Consider the following 19,975-nt stretch of genomic DNA (forward strand, 5'->3'; position numbering starts at 1 on the left):
CAACTATAATTTTAAAATATAAACTACATTGATGCCATGCTTTCTTTGAGTAATTATGTGAACTGTGAGAAAAATTCTTCATAGCTCAGCTTGTTTTAGAAAAGGCCCATTTTGTCCTCTGTTCTAACCTGCAGCATTGGACAGGAGGTGTTAGGAGTAAAGCTGGTCTGTGAAAGGGAACTAGAAACACACTGTGCTCTACCTTTGTGTCGGTTGGAATTCTCTTGGTTACAAACGATAGAAAGTTTTTTTCATATTAGCTCATGCCAAAACGGGTTGTCGGCTCACGGTGAAGAAGTGTTGGGGTGGACCTGGTTCTGTGCGTGGCTGGGGCCAAATACTCAAGTGATTTGTCATCAAGATTGTGTATCTTTTTCTGTTTTGCTTTCTTCCTTCCCAGATGCTTTTTCTCCACATGGTAGAAAAGATGGCCGCTGGCAACTCAGTTTACTGATTTTTATAGTTTTTGTTGCTGGAGGAAGGGAAGAAAAAGACTACTTTTCTCAGTATCTGTGTATCAAATCCAATGGAGAGACTGTGTGACTAGTCCTAAAAGGATCATATTCTTCACCCTTGGCCAGTCACTGTGGACTCAGTGAGCGAGGGGCCTTGCACGTATACCCATCCACAGGATGGGGGTGCTCTGCTGAACCCCACTGAACCCCAAAGATAGAGCTGGGCAGCTAGCAACATACATTCTCTGCAGTCATCTTGCAGATGAAGAGGAACAAATAGGATAAGAACATCATGAGGTGAAAATATTTGCCAGGTTGTGAGATGAAAAACAGCTGTCCTATTTCACTTGGTTTCGTTTTATTTCATTAGTAGTCAGGTTTTCACAGGATTTTTTTTTCACGTTTTTATCAGGCTTTTGTATTTCTTCCATGATTTGTCTTTTCATGTGCTTTGCTCTTCTTCTGTTATGATTTTAGTTTTTTCCGTTTATAAGAGCTCTCAATATACATTAGGGCTTCCATTTTTTTTCTTTGTTGTTTGAAAAATAATTCTAAGAGTTATTCATCGTTTCACAATATGCTGCCTTGATTTTGTACCACTCTATTTTTCTTGATTTGTGAAATTTTATAGATGTTCTTCTAGAATTTTAAACTGTTAAGAAATAACAGTGAAAATTTTTTTATTCAGATGTGACTAATCAGTTTAAACATAATAACTTGTAGTATTCTCTATTTGGAAAAAAACCCCAAATTATGGAGTATATATTTTCTGGGAGAATTAGTTATTTATCTATTTTTGGCAAGCAGTATTTTCCGAAACTAAAATAAAACTTTGGACACTCAGGTCTGTCTTTTTTACAGGTTAGGAAACAGTATCGCTTTGAATTTTAATATATAATAATTTCAGAGTCCTCCACCTTTTCTTTATTGTGAAGAGCTATGGGGCCTGTAGTGAATAAAGTCAATTAGGGCCTCATATGTTAAGTGAGTTCTTTATGCAGTTTAGGTTACCCTCAGGGGTTATGCCGCCTGGTAATAGCAAGTCTGGAGCCTTGATAGGTCAGAAGTATGTTTTGTATGCCTTGCTTAACATCTTAATGTTGTATATGATATGCTTAGGACAGAGATGATCCGTTATTTTCACCTGACAGAATCAGTTTGATTATTAAAAATATAGGAATTAGTTGAAAATCTGACAGCACACTGGTTTTCTCTTTGGACAACTAAACAGTGCCCATTTTCTTACATTGAAAAATGAGATGAGCATGAATTATTTTTGTTTTTATGTAATCTATACGTCGGTAATAATGAAAGCAGATATTAAAATTAGGGGTGGCTCAGTCGGTTAAGCGTCCAACCCTTGGTTTTGGCTCAGGTCGTGATCTCGCGGTTCCTGGGATTGAGCTCTATGTCAGGCTCCACGCTGACAGCCTGGAGCCTCCTCGGGATTCGCTCTCTCCCTCTCTCTGCCCTAACCCTGCTCACGCCCTCTCCCTCTCTATCAAAATAAGTAAATAAACATTAAAAATAAAATAAAATAATTCCAATTAATCATTACGGTGGTATTTTTAAAACAGTAGAAAAAGTTCTCACATTTTTACAGAGAATAAGGAATTGGATTTATTAGTATAATTCATAAATGTGGGGTAATGTAATTTTGTGTATTTTAAAAGCATATCTGGCTTTTCTTTGACTATCTTTAACATAGTAGATCTGTTTATTCTAAAGAATGCAAAGACTAAAATGTGTGAGCACAGCGTTCTAACCTTCCAGCTGGGCCTCCTCCACTCACCCTTGCTCCCAGACCGGCAGGGGTCTGTCCCAACCCTTTTTGCACAACATGCTTAAAACAGAGATTATTTCAACCCAGTGTAATGCAGAGATTTCCTCCAAAGTGTAGTCAGTCAAAATAGATTGAATGCATACCTCTAGGAAGTCCAGAGTCATAAAAAAAAAAAAAAAATCACCTTTGAAATTTTGTTTAATGCTTAATCCATGAACATTTTGAATTTCATTTCATGTAATTTAGTTTTAAATTTTTTTTTTCAACGTTTATTTATTTTTGGGACAGAGAGAGACAGAGCATGAACGGGGGAGGAGCAGAGAGAGAGGGAGACACAGAATCGGAAACAGGCTCCAGGCTCTGAGCCATCAGCCCAGAGCCCGATGCGGGGCTCGAACTCACGGAGCGCGAGATCGTGACCTGGCTGAAGTCGGATGCTTAACCGACTGCGCCACCCAGGCGCCCCATCATGTAATTTAGTTTTAAACAAATATAAAAATGTTTTAAGTTACTTTGCAAGGCATGAAATGGTCTTGAAAGATTTATCCCACGGCATCTCCTAGACACTCTTTGACACCTATATTTCACACCACTCTTGTCGATGTTTTTGCACAGAAATCTCTTCAGACTATTAGTACTTATCAGTCCTACATATGCCTGATCATTTCTAAAGAATACAGTATTTTCCCATTTATAACCATGTTTCTGAATCTATAACAGATTGGTGCCCTAAGCAGACCCCATAAGACTAACTTACTGTATAGATATGTATCATTTGAAAAGGTTGGTTAATTTGTGGTAATTTAAGTCATAATGACAGTTTTAAAGAATACTATAATCTGTAGTAAAATTAAATTTTATCTTTATTCAATTGATGTAAAAACCTGTTATCGCCTTCCTTTTGAAAAAAGAAAATTGTATGCCCACTAACATAAGATATTAAATCACCAAATACTTAGTAAGCTTGATTCATAGAGAAAATTTTAAAATGTTCTCTATTGCTAAGATATAAAGAGCTGCTTTTAAAGACATTGTAAAAACAGAAACTAAGCTCAAGGTAGTCAGAATTTATAGATTGTAGGTATACATGTTATAATTTTGTATCATTATTAGTCATCTTGATTAAAATGCCAATTATTGAAATGATAGAGCATTTTTAGAATTTGGTCAAAATTAAAATAGTTCGATCTTTTATATCAAAAAATCAAAAACCCTGTTTCATCATTACAATATATTCTTTTTTAAATTTTTTTTTAATGTTTATTTATTTTGGAGAGGAGAGAGACAGAGCATGAGCAGGGGAAGGTCAGAGAGAGAGGGAGACACAGAATCTGAAGCAGGCTCCAGGCTCTGAGCTGTCAGCACAGGGCCTGATGCAGGGCTTGAATTCACGAGCAGTGAAATCATGACCTGAGCCAAAGTCAGACCCGTAACCAACTAAGCCACCAAGGCGCCCCTATAACATATTCTTTATAGAGGGTTTTGTTAAGATTTTCTAAGACTGTAACTGTCCTTTCTCATTTTTCTCAAAAATTGAAGGTATACCTGTGTGTTTGTGCACAGGAAAATTTTCGGTATTGATACTCTGAGAGTTAAGCCTTGGCCACATCACCTTGCTTAACTTCCTGAAATGATGGGTAATACATTTAAAATGAGAAAGTAATTCTTTTAGGGTAGTGTATGATTATCATTCTGCTTTTTAGGTTCAGGTTCTGAATACCTATGAACTTTGGTATCTTGATTGCCAGTTAATGAAAGTATTAATTGGTTGGTAGAAGAAGCAACTTATTTAATTTTTTGGACCACACTCTCAGAATTATTTGGAATTACTAGAGTAATTATAAGATTTTTATCAGACCAACTATGTCATTTATTGGTGATTTAGTGGTTAAGTGTTAAAATCTGTATCTGGTTTTTCTTTAATAATAAATGCTGATTATTGATCATTAAGTCATTTAACATTCCAATATTTCCTTTCTTTTTATTTTCTTAAATTTTTGTTTTATAAAGTAAGCTCTAAGCCCGGCATGGGGCTCGAACTCACAACCCTGAGTTCAGTAGTCACATGCTCCACCAACTGAGCCAGCCAGGCTCCCCTCCAATATTTATTTTCATTTTATCTTCTAGATGAACCAACGAGCCCCAGCATTGATCATGACCTTGCACACATCCCTGCTTCAGCTGTCATCTCAGCCTCCACTCCCCAGGCACCCCAGGCGCCCCAGGCACCCTCCATAGCAACGGTCCCGCCCAGTCTCACCACCTCGGCTCCTTTAATTCGCCGCCAGCTCTCCCATGATCAGGGTATGTTTCAGTGAGTGGCTGTGCAAACCATCTCTGCTTTCTCAGTTTTTTGCTTAGAATGCTATGGCATACTGTGATCTGTGATCTCTTCTCTAATAAGAGGATCTGGAAACCACTTACAGATGTCTAAATGTTGGATTTTAATTACAGAATCTGTCGGCCCTCCCAGCCTAGATGCCCAGCCCAGCTCAAAGACTGAAAGATCAAAATCCTATGATGAGGGCCTGGATGATTACAGAGAAGATGCAAAATTGTAAGTCTCAAGCATATCATTTTAAGTATCTGTTTGTGGGTGTTCAGCATGATTGTGACATATAAATACTGAATTTTAATGATTTCCTTTATACTTTCTAACTTTATATAACATTAGAAATACAGATAAAAAAATAAAGCAAAATTGTTATTCAGTAATATATTCAGTTGAGTTTTTAAAATTAATGTTTAAAAATCAGTAATACACAAACATAATACAAGCAAGATATGTATTAAACAATCACTGCTACTCTAGGCCTCTAGCCACCCAGTTCTCTTCTCAGACATGACTATGTTACTGTTTTCTTTTGTATTATTTCAGAGCTATTCTATGCATCAAATCACATACACATGTTTACATAGGCTCCTATGTGTGTGTGCACGTATCCTAATCACTTATAAAAACAAGTGATAGATGCTATACACACTGACCGTGGAGATCATCCAGTGCATACAATCCTGGCTCACTTCTTCATGATTGTTTCATTTTCCATTGAATGGCTGTACCAAAATCTATCTAACTGGTATTCTACATTCTATTAATAGACATTTAGATTGATTGAGCCTTCTGCTACTGCAAACAATACTTCAGTGACTATATTTGTACATAGTTCATTTAGTGTATAAGTGAATATGGTTGGAAGAGAGACTGTTACATCAAGGGATGTGTATTTTTTTTATATTAATATGCATCATGCATCGTCTGCTGCTCTCCATAAAGCTTGTACCAAATCACAATTCTACCAACAGAGTATAGAAGTCCCTCCTTCTCCTCACCAGCACAACATGTTACTTCACTTCTGATTTTTCTAAATCTGATGGTGTCATATTGTAGTTTTTATTTGAAAATTTCTATTAAATTAATTCAACATCACTTCGTATATATTTAAGAGATATTTATATTTTCCTGTGAACTGCTTCTTCATATCCTCTGCCCATCTTCCTACTGGTTTTCCTGATTGGCTTCTGGAGGCTCTTTATATAAAGGAAACGAGCTCTCTTCTGAGATAAGTGTTGTTAAGTCTTTTCCCAATTCAGTGTTTTTCATCTGATTTTCTTAAGTTCTTTTTATTTAAACTCTGCAAAACTGTTAAACTTTTTCCTTGCAGTCACACTTAGGATTTTTTCTTTTTTATGGCCTTCGGATTTGAGGTCATACTGAAAAAGCCTTTCTCTCCTCCAGAATTACAACAAAATTCTTCCATGTTTGCCTCTCAGATTTATGTTTCTCTTTTTCTTTTGTGTATTTGCAACTTTGATTCATCTGGAATTTATTTTATTCCAATTAATGAGATAAAGGGCCAACTTTATATTTTCCAGTGTCTCTCAGTTGTCCCCAGAACAATGTTTTTCCCACTGATATTTCATCTTTATTATATATGAAATTATTATGTATATTTAGTTTTATTTTTAGCCTCCTTTCTGTTCAGTTGATTTATCTATCTACTCGTGTACACCAGATTCTGTTAATTGTGGTGGTTTTATGTGGTGGTTTTATAATGTATTTATCATCTGGTAAGGCCATTCTCTCATTACGTTATGTTTTTCCAAATTCTCCTGGCTATTTTTGTTTATTTTACTATTTGAACTTTAAAGTCAATGTTCTAGTTCTTAAATTTTTATGGATATTTTTAATGGCACAGTGTTTAATTTCTAAGATTAACCTAAGGAACATTGACATTTTTATGATACTGAACCTTCGGTCAAAGAACAATTTGTCATTTTTTATCATAGTATTTTTGGAAAGATTCTCTGAGGCTTCCATTTGATTATTACTTATATTCCAATAAAGTCAGTTCTTCCTGGACCAACCACATGGGGGAAGTTTGTGTGAGGTGTGGCCATGGCAGTGGTCCAGGCTAACAGGAAGTTTTCTAATGATGCAGAGTTGAATTCGTGACCTATTTTTGCCTTCACTTTTTCCTCCCTGAAAGATACCCTGCACCAACTACACACTGTTCCCTGCAGAGATGGCCAGATTGTGTGTTTCCTCCTTCGTTTTCATAAACCCTGATATCCGTGGTGACGAGCGAGGCTCCTGTCACCAGCTCTGGCACCCGGTTTCCCACGTTCCAAACAAGGGGAGGTTTTGATCTCTCAGTGAGCAGCGCGCTGCAGTGTTGCCTGAAATACGCCGCTAGGGGTGTCCTCTCTTCCGGTATCCATTCTTTTCTTCACTGTGTTTAACCACCTATCTTCATGTATATATATATTGTAGTTCAGAGTTACAGGTGTCTCCTGATACTGGTAGATGAAGTTTGCGTATCTATTTCTAGCGATCTTGTTCAGGGCAGTTTGAAAAGGAATGGGAGTGCCATCTTCAGTCCCATCTTACAATCAAATCCTTTTTTTTTTTTTTTTTTGCTTTGTGAACATTTATTACGTGCTATGCAATGTTCTGGGGCATATTACATATATTATCACTGATCTTTGTAACAGCTCTTTAAAGCAGATGCTATTGTCTCTCATTTATGATTTTTTAAATTTATTTTTATTTTTTTAGTATGAAATTTGTTATCAAATTGGTTTCCATACAACACCCAGTGCTCATCCCAACAGGTGCCCTCCACAATGCCCATCACCCACTTTCCCCTCCCTCTCACCCCCCATCAACCCTCAGTTTATTCTCAGTTTTTAAGAGTCTCTCATGGTTTGCCTCCTTCCCTCTCTGTAACTTTTTTTTTCCCACTTTCTCTCCCCTCGGTCTTCTGTTAAGTTTCTCAGGACCCACATATGAGTGAAAACATATGGTATCTGTCTTTCTCTGTGTGACTTATTTCACTTAGCATAACATTCTCCAGTTCCATCCACGTTGCTACAAAAGGCCATATTTCATTCTTTCTCATTGCCAAGTAGTATTCCATTGTGTATATAAACCACAACTCCTTTATCCATTCATCAGTTGATGGACATTTAGGCTCTTTCCATAATTTGGCTATTGTCTGGAAAACCTCCAAAAGCATTGAGGTTAAAGAATACCCTACTAAAGAATGAATGGGTCAACCAGGCAGTTAGAGAAGAAATTTAAAAATATATGGAAACAAATGAAAATGAAAATACAACAATCCAAACACTTTGGGATGCAGCAAAGGCAGTCCTGAGAGGAAAATACATTGCAATCCAGGCCTATCTCAAGAAACAGGAAAAATCCCAAATACAAAATCTAACAGCACACCTAAAGGAAATAGAAGCAGAACAGCAAAGATACCCCAAACCCAACAGAAGAAGAGAAATAATAAAGATCAGAGCAGAAATGAACAATATAGAATCTAAAAAACCTGTAGAGCAGATCAATGAAACCAAGAGTTGTTTTTTTGAAAAAATAAACAAAATTGATAAACCTCTAGCCAGGCTTCTCAAAAAGAAAAGGGAGAAGACCCAAATAGATAAAAATCATGAATGAAAATGGAATTATTACAACCAATCCCTCAGAAATGCAAGCAATTATCAGGGAATACTATGAAAAATTATATGCCAACAAACTGGACAACCTGGAAGAAATGGACAAATTCCTAAGCACCCACACACTTCCAAAACTCAAACAGGAAGAAATAGAAAATTTGAACAGATCCATAACCAGTGAAGAAATTGAATCAGTTATTAAAAATCTCCCAACAAATAAGAGTCCAGGGCCAGATGCCTTCCCTGGGGAATCTACCAGACATTTAAAGCAGAGATAATACCTATCATTCTCAAGCTGTTCCAAAAAATAGAAAGGGAAAGAAAACTTCCAGACTCCTTCTATGAAGCCAGCATTACTTTGATTCCCAAACTAGACAGAGACCCAGCAAAAAAAGAGAACTACAGGCCAATATCCCTGATGAATATGGATGCAAAAATTCTCAACAAGATACTAGCAAATCAATTCAACAGCATATAAAAAGAATTATTCACCATGATCAAGTGGGATTCATTCCTGGGCTGCAGGGCTGGTTCAATATTCGCAAATCCATCAATGTGATATATCACATTAATAAAAGAAAAGATAAGAACCATATGATCCTGTCAATCGATGCAGAGAAAGCATTTGACCAAATTCAGCATCCTTTCTTAATAAAACCGTTGAGAAAGTTGGGATAGAAGGAACATACTTAAACATCATAAAAGCCATTTATAAAAAGCCCACAACTAATATCATCCTCAATGGGGAAAAACTGAGAGCTTTCCCCCTGAGATCAGGAACACGACAGGGATGTCCATTCTCACCGCTGTTGTTTAGAATCCTAAATTTCTTAAAATTAATTTTGAATTAAAAAAAAAAAACAGCAAAACAACTTTGTACCCTAAAGTGAAATTATTTTGAGTAGTTAAAGCACACCTATCTTTGGAAGCCCTAAGCCTTTTCACTGGCAGCCACTGGTCTCCGTATCAAAGCATCCCGAATGCGGTTGGCAGGAAGAATGGTCTCCCTGCCACATTATCAATCATTGTAACATTGTGGGAACCCTTAATAGAGCATTGCAACTATGGTTAACTGATAATTTATTCTAAAGCCCAGTGTTCAGCCCGAGTGGTTTTTTTCTTTCATCTAAAAAGAAGGATAAACTCTCAAACTTTATGCAGAAACCATTTTAATTGACCAGATCCACTAAGAAAGCTTCTAGCATAGAATCAAAAGTGTAAGTATTTAGAAAATTAGCTTTTTGTCTCATTTGCATTGAACAGTGAGCATTTAACATGGTAATGATGAAACATCAGCTTATTATTGAAAACTAACTTGTGACACTCAATTTGTTTTTACATCTCTAAGGTGTTTTATGCATTTATGGCAAATATTTATACATTTCTTTCCGACAGGTCCTTTAAGCACGTTTCTAGCCTGAAGGGAATCAAGGTTGGTATTCAATATTTTTTAAATATCAGCAAATGATAAATGTTTCTATTTACCTTAGCTTACTTTGGCTCTTCACAGGGAATTATTGCTATTATCCTATATTCTGTCCCTTTCAGGTGCATTTGGAAAATATTATTTATAAGGTGGTCTTTTCTAATTTCTAAACGTATTCATCAATATATATACTTCACACACATTGTGCCGATTTTTCTCACTCTATCAGTTTACGGCCAAAAATCGAACTACCCAGCCACCCTGTATCTTGCCGTATGCATATTTTTCTTTCCTCAAAATTATCGTTTCACTCCTACCCTCCGCTTTCCTCCGTACAGTTCACCCCGTCCTCTCTCGTCTACTCTCCCTTCCTACTTTGTTGACAACACACACAGAAGGCTGTTAGACAGGAATTTCCTTGTTTCACATTCTCCGGAAATCTCAGCCATCTTCATTTGCACCCACGGTTTCTGCCTTCGTTACTCTTAAGTATCTGTTTACTGGGAACATGATCCGGTTAAAAGCCTACATCCACATTTCTTTGGATTCTATCACTTTTCCCTTTCTCGAGATCGTTCTCTCCTCTGCAGAATCGCTCTTGCCAGTGGCTCATTCACCATCATATGAGCACGTTCTACTATTTGCTATATTTAAAAGACAAACAAACCTTCCTTAAATCTACATCCCCCTCTATTTCCTACTCATATTTTCTCTTCCACTGTTCACAGCAAAACTGCTTGAAAAAAATGGCCAGTCGGTCCACTTCCTCACGTCACATCTTTCTCACCCCACACATACCAGAATGACACTGCTCATGCCAAGATTACCAGTGATGTTCAAGGTCCCCAAACTAACGGTTATTTTCGATTTTTAACTTCTTTGACCTTCCAGTAGTATCCAACACCATTTCCCGCTGCCTTTCTAAAACGCTTTCTTCTGCTGGTTTCCATTTCTGCCTCTGCCATTCTAACATTTAAAATGTTGGAATGTCTAGAACTGGTTCTGACCCCTCTTTCATCTCTATCTGCCCTCATTGCCAACATGATCTTTTCCAGAGATCTCCCACAGTTTATACTGCTAGCGTTGGCCTCTTCCCCAAGCTGCAGCTCATGTAGGCTGCTACCCTTTTGACATCTTTATTTGGGTGTTTAATAAGCAATCAAGGTTTAGTGGCCAAATAGATCTGGGTTATACCCCAGACATGTTTATCCAGTTTTCCCCATCCCACTAGGTCCACTTCACCCAGTTTTCAAGCCCCGAAACTGGGAGTTAGCCTTGTTGCTTCTTTTTCACCCTCCCCCATATCAAGTGTTATTCACTGTACCTCCAGAACACGCCCTGAAGCGATAATGATGAATGTACATTCATTAGCTATACATTCTCCCTGAACTGTTCTTTTTCCTGACCTACAATGGATGGCCCCTTTCCTCCATATTTCATCTTAAATATTCTTCCTTCAGTAGGCCTTGAACTTATAGCCGCTACTCAGTCATTTGTTACAACATCTCAGTTTTCCTTTCCCAAATGGTACTAATCACAGTCTGATCATTTTCTTGTTTTTATTTTTTATTCTGATTTATCTTTGCTCACGAAAATGTGAGCTCTCGAGAGCAGGAACATTATACTATTTCTGTTATTTTTTTTAAAGATGAAAAACTTCCTACAGATGACCTTTAAAAAATGATGGCAGTCAATTCACAATTCACGTGTTTTGGGTTTTTTTTTTTGCAACAAGACCAGAACATTTTCTAACGGAATTGATAAAGTTGGTATTCTTCAAAAATAACCATTCATTTTGGAACGTTAAAGATTTTTTTCAGGGGCGCCTGGGTGGCTCAGTCAGTTAAGTTTCTGACTTAGGCTCAAGGCCATGATCTCATGGTTCATGAGTTCAAGCCCTGCATCGGGCTCTGTGCTGTCAGCATAGACCCCGCTTCAGATCTCTTTCTCTCTCTGCCCCTTCCCCACTCACATGGCTGGCTCTCCCTCTCTCTCTTTCTCCCAAAAATAAACAATAAAAAAGAGTTGTTTTCAGTAAAGCAATTTCCATGTGCAAATATTTATAAAGGAAAAGGATATTTTACTATATTTTCTTGACCTTCTCTGTAGATCATAGACAGCCAGAAGTCATCAGAAGACTCTGGGTCCAGGAAAGATTCTTCCTCAGAGGTTTTCAGTGATGCTGCAAAGGAAGGATGGCTCCATTTCCGACCACTTGTCACCGATAAGGGCAAGGTAGTATGTTTTCTCAGCTACTGCGAGTGTATGGAATGCAGCCCCTGTGAAGTAACACATAAAGTCTGTACAGATGAGACGGCAAATTATCCAGAATAAAGAGTAGAAAACATCACATATAAATATCTTTTTCCAGGTGCCTGGGCGGCTCAGCCAGTTAAGCGTCCAACTCTTGATTCGAGCTCAGGGCATGATCTCGAAGTTCATGGGATTCTCTGTTTCTCTCTCTGTGTCTCTCTTTCTCTCTGTCTCTCTCTGTCCTGCACCCACTCATCTATGATCTCGCAAAAATAAATAAATAAGCATTTAAGAAAAATAAAATTCTGTCACTTTTTTATAAAAAATAGTTTTTTACATAAAGGAAAAAGTCACTTAAAAAAATTCTAATCATTGATTTAATTTTGTATATTTTTGTCCTGTGTATCAACTGCAAATGGAGTATACTGTCTTATATTTTGCCACCATAAAAGAGAAATGAAGTTATTCAAGAAGGAACTCAGCTTTTCTTATTAGTTTATTAGCCATAGATTTTCAGAGTCCTCCTTGAGGGAGTGACAATTCTCCATATTAATAATTTTAAATATTTTATTTAGCTTTCCCATTTTATTCTTTTAAATTGCTTTTATAATTTCCTTGTTTCACTTTATTTTATAAATATTGAGTTATATAAATGAGTATCACAATATCTATATGCTTCATTAAGCAGATTTCAATACAATAAAACCTTTGCCATAAATTTCTTGCAATATTTGGGCAGATTATTTATAAAAAAATTTTAATACTGTCAAAAGAGTTTAATTTTTAAGAAAAACCCACCTTGGGTATGGATATTGTTGCTTGACCGCATAAAGTTGATCAGTCTTGTTAACTTAATTCATTCCTTGTACATGCTGTTTTTAGCATTATTTGTCATTTGCATGAGCTGGGACTTTGTTGTCAGCCTTACTTTCACTCAAAAGACTTTTCTGACTGATTTTTTTCTTACTTTTTGTTCTCTTACCATTTTTATATATTTTACGTATTTTGCTACTCTTGTTTTACCTTGCTTTGTTCAATGTATCTTAATTACTTTGTTCATGAACGGTAAAATAGTTTTTTCCCTCCGACCAGAATTAAAGTTGACATTTCACTGTCCTTGATTTTGTCATGGATACCTTGCCTAGCTTGGTTTACCCTCCGCACAATTTGCCAATCCTCTCCTGGCCAACGCATACGATCGTGAATCAGACACCTGCTAGACTTGGTGTCCATTTGTGTGTTAACAGTATTGCTTGGTGTGTTGATCCTGTCACTAAGACTGTGCCACGCATTAAGTATTCCTGAACTGTTCCATGTTTTCCAGCGAGTTGGTGGAAGTATTCGGCCGTGGAAACAGATGTATGTTGTGCTTCGGGGCCATTCGCTGTACTTGTACAAAGATAAAAGGGAACAGATGACTCCATCTGAAGAAGAACAGCCCATCAGCGTCAATGCTTGCTTAATAGACATCTCGTACAGCGAGACCAAGAGGAAAAATGTGTTTCGACTCACCACATCAGACTGCGAGTGCCTTTTCCAGGCCGAGGACAGAGACGACATGCTAGCGTGGATCAAGACCATCCAGGAGAGCAGCAACCTCAATGAGGAGGTGTGTGTTCAGAGTGGTGCTTGTAAAACCAGATTCTTTTGTGACATTTTTCTTAGGAAGACTGAAAGGATCTGATACATCATTTGAAAAGAAGTTATAAGGGGGGCGCTGAGTGGTTCAGTTGGTTGAGCGCCAACTTCAGCTCAGGTTACGATCTCACGGTTTGTGAGTTCGAGCCCCACATTGGACTCTGCTGACCGCTTGGAGCCTGTTTCGGATTCTGTGTGTGTGTCTCTGTCTGCCCCTCTCCCCCTTGCTCTGTCTCTCAAAAATAAACATTAAAAACAAGTTATAATATGCTATTTTTGCTTGAAAAATTGATCAAAAGGAAAACTCACGTGTCCCTACTCAATATTATTTTGAAAATCTCCATTACTGAACTACAAAAACAGATAATTCCTATATTTTGCCTACTTTCTTAGAAGCAGGGTCAGGAAATCCTAGGTCTTAGTCCTGGTCGTTACTAAGTAATTCCAGCTCTGGCTCCTTATCTCAAAAACAGGATTACTGTGAGGCTTAAGTTATAGTGAAAATACTTGTCAAAACAAATTACTGTATAAATGCAAAGCGATACTGATAGGAGGATTTTTGTTAATGGAAATATAAATTCAGTCAAGAATATAATAGAGCCTGCTAGAATTTAGTCATTGGTTTTCAAGAAAACTTGCATTGTCAGAAGTCACGGGATAAGCTTGTTTTTCTTTTCAATAAGAAATATTTAGGGACTTGAGGGTTTCTGGCTCACAACCAGCAAGATATTTTTTACAACAGGAATTTCATTCATAAAGGTAGTGTTTTCAGGGTACATAATTATAAACCTGACAGTGCACATTCGGTGATGATTAAATCTATAACTTTTGCTCAAGAGTATCTTCTCATATCATTAACACAGTGTTTCTTACACATTGTTCTCACCTTTTGTGCTCATTGTTAGGGCACACACAAAGAAAGCACAACGTTCTTTTCCCTTAACTCACGGTGCACAGGGACACCCAGATTAACTGTAAAGTTATGTTCTCTAATGTCATTTCCATTACATCAATTCATATTCTGAAAAAAGGTCTTAGGTCTTGGGAAAAAGTCTGTGCTTTTCTCTCTGATAGTTTACACCCTACCGTCTTTGTAGTTAAAAATTAACACCAGATCCGTTTCAATACAACCTTTGTTTTACACCACCACTGTAAAGCATCAGACTTGAAGTTTTTCAGAGTAAACAGGGAGAGTAAGAACTTTTTACATGAATAAATTTCAGCAACCATATGAATGTGTCATCACCGTTTTATAAACAAGGACACTGGCAAAGAGAGGTTAAGTAATTTCCTCCAGGTTACACAGCTGGTAAGTGTCAGGGCCAGAATTTAAACCCAGGCGATCTTACTGTCTATCTTAACTGTGTGATCTCTCAGCTGCTTGGTAGGAAGAGTATTTGAAGTCGAGATTGTTTGACTCCAAAGTATATTTGTAAATTGAATTGTTCATTCTAATCAAAATGAGACTAATAAAAAAATGGGGATACATGTCGATGTATAATTGGAATCAGTAGAAAACAATCATCACTTCATGGTCAAATCTGAGTTTACCATATAGCATATTATAAAAGTTAATCTGTTGAACTTGAAAAGCCCAGTTTTGTGCTTTTCTCTTCGGATAATCTAAGTGCCATTTCTGACACTAAGTCACCCCCAATGTCGATGTTTCTATGATTCATCATTAACAAATTTTGACAGTATTTTTCTATCCTTTATCCAACTATTTTTTTTTTAATGTTTATTTATTTTTGAGAGAGAAAGAGAGCAGAGGAGGGGCAGAGAGGGAGGGAGATACAGAATCTGAAACAGGCTCCAGGCTCTGAGCTGTCAGCACAGAGCCCGACACGGGGCCCGAACCCACAAACCGTGAGATCATGACCTGAGCCGAAGTTGGACGCTCAACCAACCGAGCCACCCAGGCGCCCCCACAACTGTATTATTTTGAAATGCTGATCATTCTTTCTGGTGTTAGAGGAAAAAAATGACTCTCTGCTTTCTGCCATTGATAAAAAATGTCAGATCGATAAGTTTGAACACCTGCTGCTTGCTGGGTTTAGTCTAGGTATCATAGGAGTACAGAAAAGAAACAGAAAGCTCTTTTGGCAGTGGGTGGGAGGTATTTGGATCATTTATTGCAAAGTGATGTTGGGTGATGTTGAACAGAGGTTTCAAAACAAGCCCACTGAGAATATAGGGTTTGTATTTACTAAGCAATGTAGTACAATAAAGAGCTTCAAAAAATAAGTAGAGATCCCCACTTAAGTTTAGAATTGATTTTCTAATCTTACCTCCTGTTCGTTCTGTAGGACACTGGAGTGACTAACAGGGATCTAATTAGTCGAAGAATAAAAGAATATAACAGTCTGATGAGGTGAGAATCCCACCATGCCTACAAGTTATTTTGGATGTAAAATACATAATTGTTAAGAAATGTTCGTTTCTTTCAGCAGCAAAGCAGAACAGTTGCCAAAAACACCTCGCCAGAGTCTCAGCATCCGGCAGACTCTGCTTGGTGCTAAATCAGAGCCAAAGACTCAAAGTCCACACTCTCCCAAGGAAGAGTCAGAAAGGAAACTTCTCAGTAAAGGTACTGATGTTAGCATTTCTGGAGAAATTTGACAAATACAATGGTTTAAGATTGGGATTTTAAAGGTATTTCATGTTTCTCTGTACCATTTCTGCTGACCTCAGCCCAGTGTGAGCTAGCTCAAAGGTCACCTTGGACCTGGTCTAGGCTAATGGGCCCTTTCCCTTAAGATGAGTCTTTGTCTTGTAGTAGATGAAGTGAAGGAAAATATAACACATACGTCTACGTAAAAAACACTGCAAATGTGATTAATGCAGAGGACACAGGCACTGTCATTGTCAGATAAAACCATCATGTTTCCTTTTGCTAAAATCTCACTATCAAGAAGTCACATTGATCCTATTTTCCTGACTGTTTTAAAGAAAACTGCAGGTTGTAAAAGGGTGGAGAAGCGGAACAGATTCTGATTAAATTACATAGAAGGTTAGAAGGAGTGCTATGTTAGGAAGAGAAGAGAATATAATATTTTTGATAAATATAGGAGATATTTATAGGACAGGACTCTGAGTTATAGAAATATTGATAAACGACATGATTTAACCGTGCTTGTTTTCATTTTTTTCTTATGTCTTTTTCTTGCATAACAAAAGATGATACCAGTCCCCCAAAAGACAAAGGCACGTGGAGAAAAGGCATTCCAAGTATTATGAGAAAGACGTTTGAAAAAAAGCCTACTGCTACAGGAACGTTCGGTGTCAGACTAGACGACTGCCCACCCGCACACACCAATCGGGTATGAGATCCCAGCCACCTGGATTTCCTACAGTCGCTAGTTCAATTATAGTCATTGTAGGACCTGAGTGCACAGCCAGTCAGATAACAGAGAGTGTGTGTCAGTCTGCCCAGAATGTTCCTCCTCCTAGCAGACCCAGCTTCCCTGAGCATTGCTGACCTGTCAGGGTGTGCTGAGTAATTTTATCTGTAAACGCATTTTTTTCTAACATATTCACTCTGAAATTGAATCATGATGCGTCCATTAGGAATGTATCTGAAATGTATCTGAAATGGTAAGAGTTCATTTTCAAATCCTGTGTGTTTCTGCTTTTAGCATCTTAAAAGAAGGATGAGAACAAGAACCTGATTAAGAAAGTAATAATAAATGTAAATGTGCGTGTGTGTGTGTGTGTGCACGCGCGTGTGTGTATACAGCGTCCATGTTAGGATTTGTGTCATGAGTTGACTGATGTTGTTCTCTCCCCCTCTTCTTTTTTTGACTTTGTTCCCCTTTATCCACCTGAGTCATGCCCACATTCTCATTACTGCAGACTTTCCTCATTTCCTCTTCAGACCTTCATCTCCCTGGGGACCCTCCTCTCTCTGTCTTGACCTAGTTGTTCTCTTCCCACTGTCCCAAATCTCTCTTGCTGCTTTGATCTATTCCTGGTTCTGCCATGTCTGCATTCTTCATTTTCTCTCTATCAAACAACAGTGATTGATGTTTTTCCTCTTGGATGGAAAGGGCCTTTTAGCTACGATATACATCTACTAACAAATATGAACATTTGTGCTGTATTAAATAAAATATTTATTTCTTGTTTTGCAGTATATTCCATTAATAGTTGACATATGTTGCAAATTAGTTGAAGAAAGAGGTCTTGAATATACAGGTATTTACAGAGTTCCTGGAAATAATGCAGCCATCTCAAGTATGCAGGAGGAGCTCAACAAGGGAATGGCGGATATTGATATACAAGATGATGTAAGTGTGTTTATATCTGTTTGATACCTGATCTGTTTTTTTTTTCCCTTTGGTAGCACTGACAACAAAAATGCCACATTTCTATTTTTGCACCCCCAGAAATGGCGAGATTTGAATGTGATAAGCAGTCTACTAAAATCTTTCTTCAGAAAACTCCCTGAGCCTCTCTTCACGAATGGTGAGTGAACTCCCACACAAAAGATACCAGTTGAAATAGTTTAAAATGACATTGTTGGAAAGCCGGAGAATATTAAATTGAACCTGGAGAAAATATTTTGTTAAAGGAAGCAGGAGATTTTATTTACTTGTTACTTCTGTATAAAGCATAATTATGGCTATTTTCTTTAAAATTATAGCTATTTTTTGTCATTCAGATTGGTTTTTCCTCCTGATAAATTTCAGTGAAAAAGTTAATAAAATTATGTAGGTTCAATAAAACATATCTTATCCCGTTCACGCATGTTTACTTCTCAGATTAAAAATGTATTGTCCTCTGTCAAAATTTTCAGACATACTACGGTACAATTAGTAGAAAAACATTTTTTCAGTTAAGCCAAATATTTGACTTATTAAGACACTGTTCTCTATGTTGTGGTTGGGGGGAGAAAAGAATGGACAGACTACAAATAGAGGACAGTACCTTCAGAGAACTCACATTTTAGGGAATTTTATTTGATGATAAATCTTGGAGGATCGTTAAAAACAGCAGGTTTGGACTTACATTTCAAAGGCTATTTGGGGTCATTCCTACATTTTAAATGTGTGTGTGGTGTTTTGAAGTTGAACCTCAGAGGAAATCCAGATTATAACTCACCTAAGCAATTTAAGATAAATTTCTTTTTATTGTTCTTATTGTTGTCGTCAGATAAATATGCCGACTTCATTGAGGCCAACCGTAAAGAAGATCCTCTAGACCGTCTGAAAACATTAAAAAGACTAGTAGGTATTATTTTCTATTTTTGGAGATACAACTGAAATTCCGCCTTTAAATCCACCATGAAACTAATATGTTTCAGATCCACGACTTGCCCGAACATCATTACGAAACTCTTAAGTTCCTTTCTGCTCATCTGAAGACAGTGGCAGAAAATTCAGAAAAAAATAAGGTGAGTAAAGTACATATGGAAGAGGTATACTTTCAGTGGCTTTAGTTGAAAAGATAAGTTTCATTGCTTCACGTCTGTCAAAAACGGGGTTACAATTCAGCAAAGGCTCTGAAATCCTGTTGGCCAGTGAGCCCCCGTAAAGATCACCCTTGAAAGGAAAAGATCCCAAAATATCAGTTGTCACCATTTGAAAAACACATTTCTTTTCACATTTATCCAGCAAGAAAAATTTTAAATAAGTCAAAACCTTCTTTTATTTTTCAGCTGTGTATCAGTATTTTGGATAGGCACCATTTGTGACACTTTTGCGTGCTACAATGATCAAGATGTACCAAGTGGTGTATACAGCAAAACTGACCTGTTCTTGGTTTGTTTTGTGTTAAGCAGATAAGACCTTCCTGTTTGCTTGTTTAAACAACACCATCACATTCCCTTTATCAAACACACCAAGATTAGTTACCCTTCGAAATGATCTGATACTCAGTTTGTGTTCAGTTTTTCCTGATTGGTTTCAAGAAATGTCTTTGTACACCTGTTTGTTTAAATCATTATCTGAAGTTCCACACATTGTGTTTGGTTGATACCGTTGTAGTCTTCATTCATCATTTTTATCCATCACTGGTGATTGTTGCCTAAACCCATTATATCATTAGAGGTTGCAAAATGATGGTTTTCTAAAGCTCAGCATTACTGACAAATATTTAAATGAAGTCATTTTGGCTTCTGGAGAAGAAAAACACAGAATACCACAAGCTCAGGACACTGCTGTCCCCCTTTTCTAAGGGTTATGCCTGCTTAAGGTAGAGAAAAGCATCGATTCAGTCAGTTTAGTGTCTGTGGTGTTCTGGAAGACAGTTGCTCACAGCTGTAGTAAGGCTGGAGTGTGAGAACAGTGTCAAGCCCTTTCCCTGCAGATTGAGCAGTTTATAAGCAGTGTTATGATATCCTTCAGGCTCTCAATTTCCTCAGTAGTGATAGGGCTAAAAAAGGAAAAAGGAAAAAACAAGAGAGAGATTGACTGTACTGTTTCCAGAAGTTCATCCAGTAGAATCCAAAGAGTTCTCGATACA

At 37.4% G+C, this 19,975-nt stretch overlaps 1 protein-coding gene across 1 annotated transcript in view; it reads left to right on the plus strand.

Moving 5' to 3' along the window:
- Positions 1 to 19,975, plus strand: part of ARHGAP21 (Rho GTPase activating protein 21) — a 137,790-nt gene that overhangs the window by 108,013 nt on the left and 9,802 nt on the right. Inside the window, 12 exon segments of the mRNA XM_086714722.1 lie at positions 4,366 to 4,542; positions 4,693 to 4,795; positions 9,592 to 9,628; positions 11,732 to 11,857; positions 13,200 to 13,484; positions 15,820 to 15,884; positions 15,961 to 16,100; positions 16,691 to 16,833; positions 17,644 to 17,799; positions 17,899 to 17,977; positions 18,665 to 18,738; positions 18,816 to 18,905. Coding sequence (XP_086570848.1) covers positions 4,366 to 4,542; positions 4,693 to 4,795; positions 9,592 to 9,628; positions 11,732 to 11,857; positions 13,200 to 13,484; positions 15,820 to 15,884; positions 15,961 to 16,100; positions 16,691 to 16,833; positions 17,644 to 17,799; positions 17,899 to 17,977; positions 18,665 to 18,738; positions 18,816 to 18,905 — 1,475 coding nt within the window.

The sequence above is a fragment of the Puma concolor genome, chromosome B4, assembly GCF_028749965.1.
Source record: "Puma concolor isolate L17-30 chromosome B4, mPumCon1.1.hap2, whole genome shotgun sequence".
Lineage (NCBI taxonomy): Eukaryota > Metazoa > Chordata > Mammalia > Carnivora > Felidae > Puma > Puma concolor.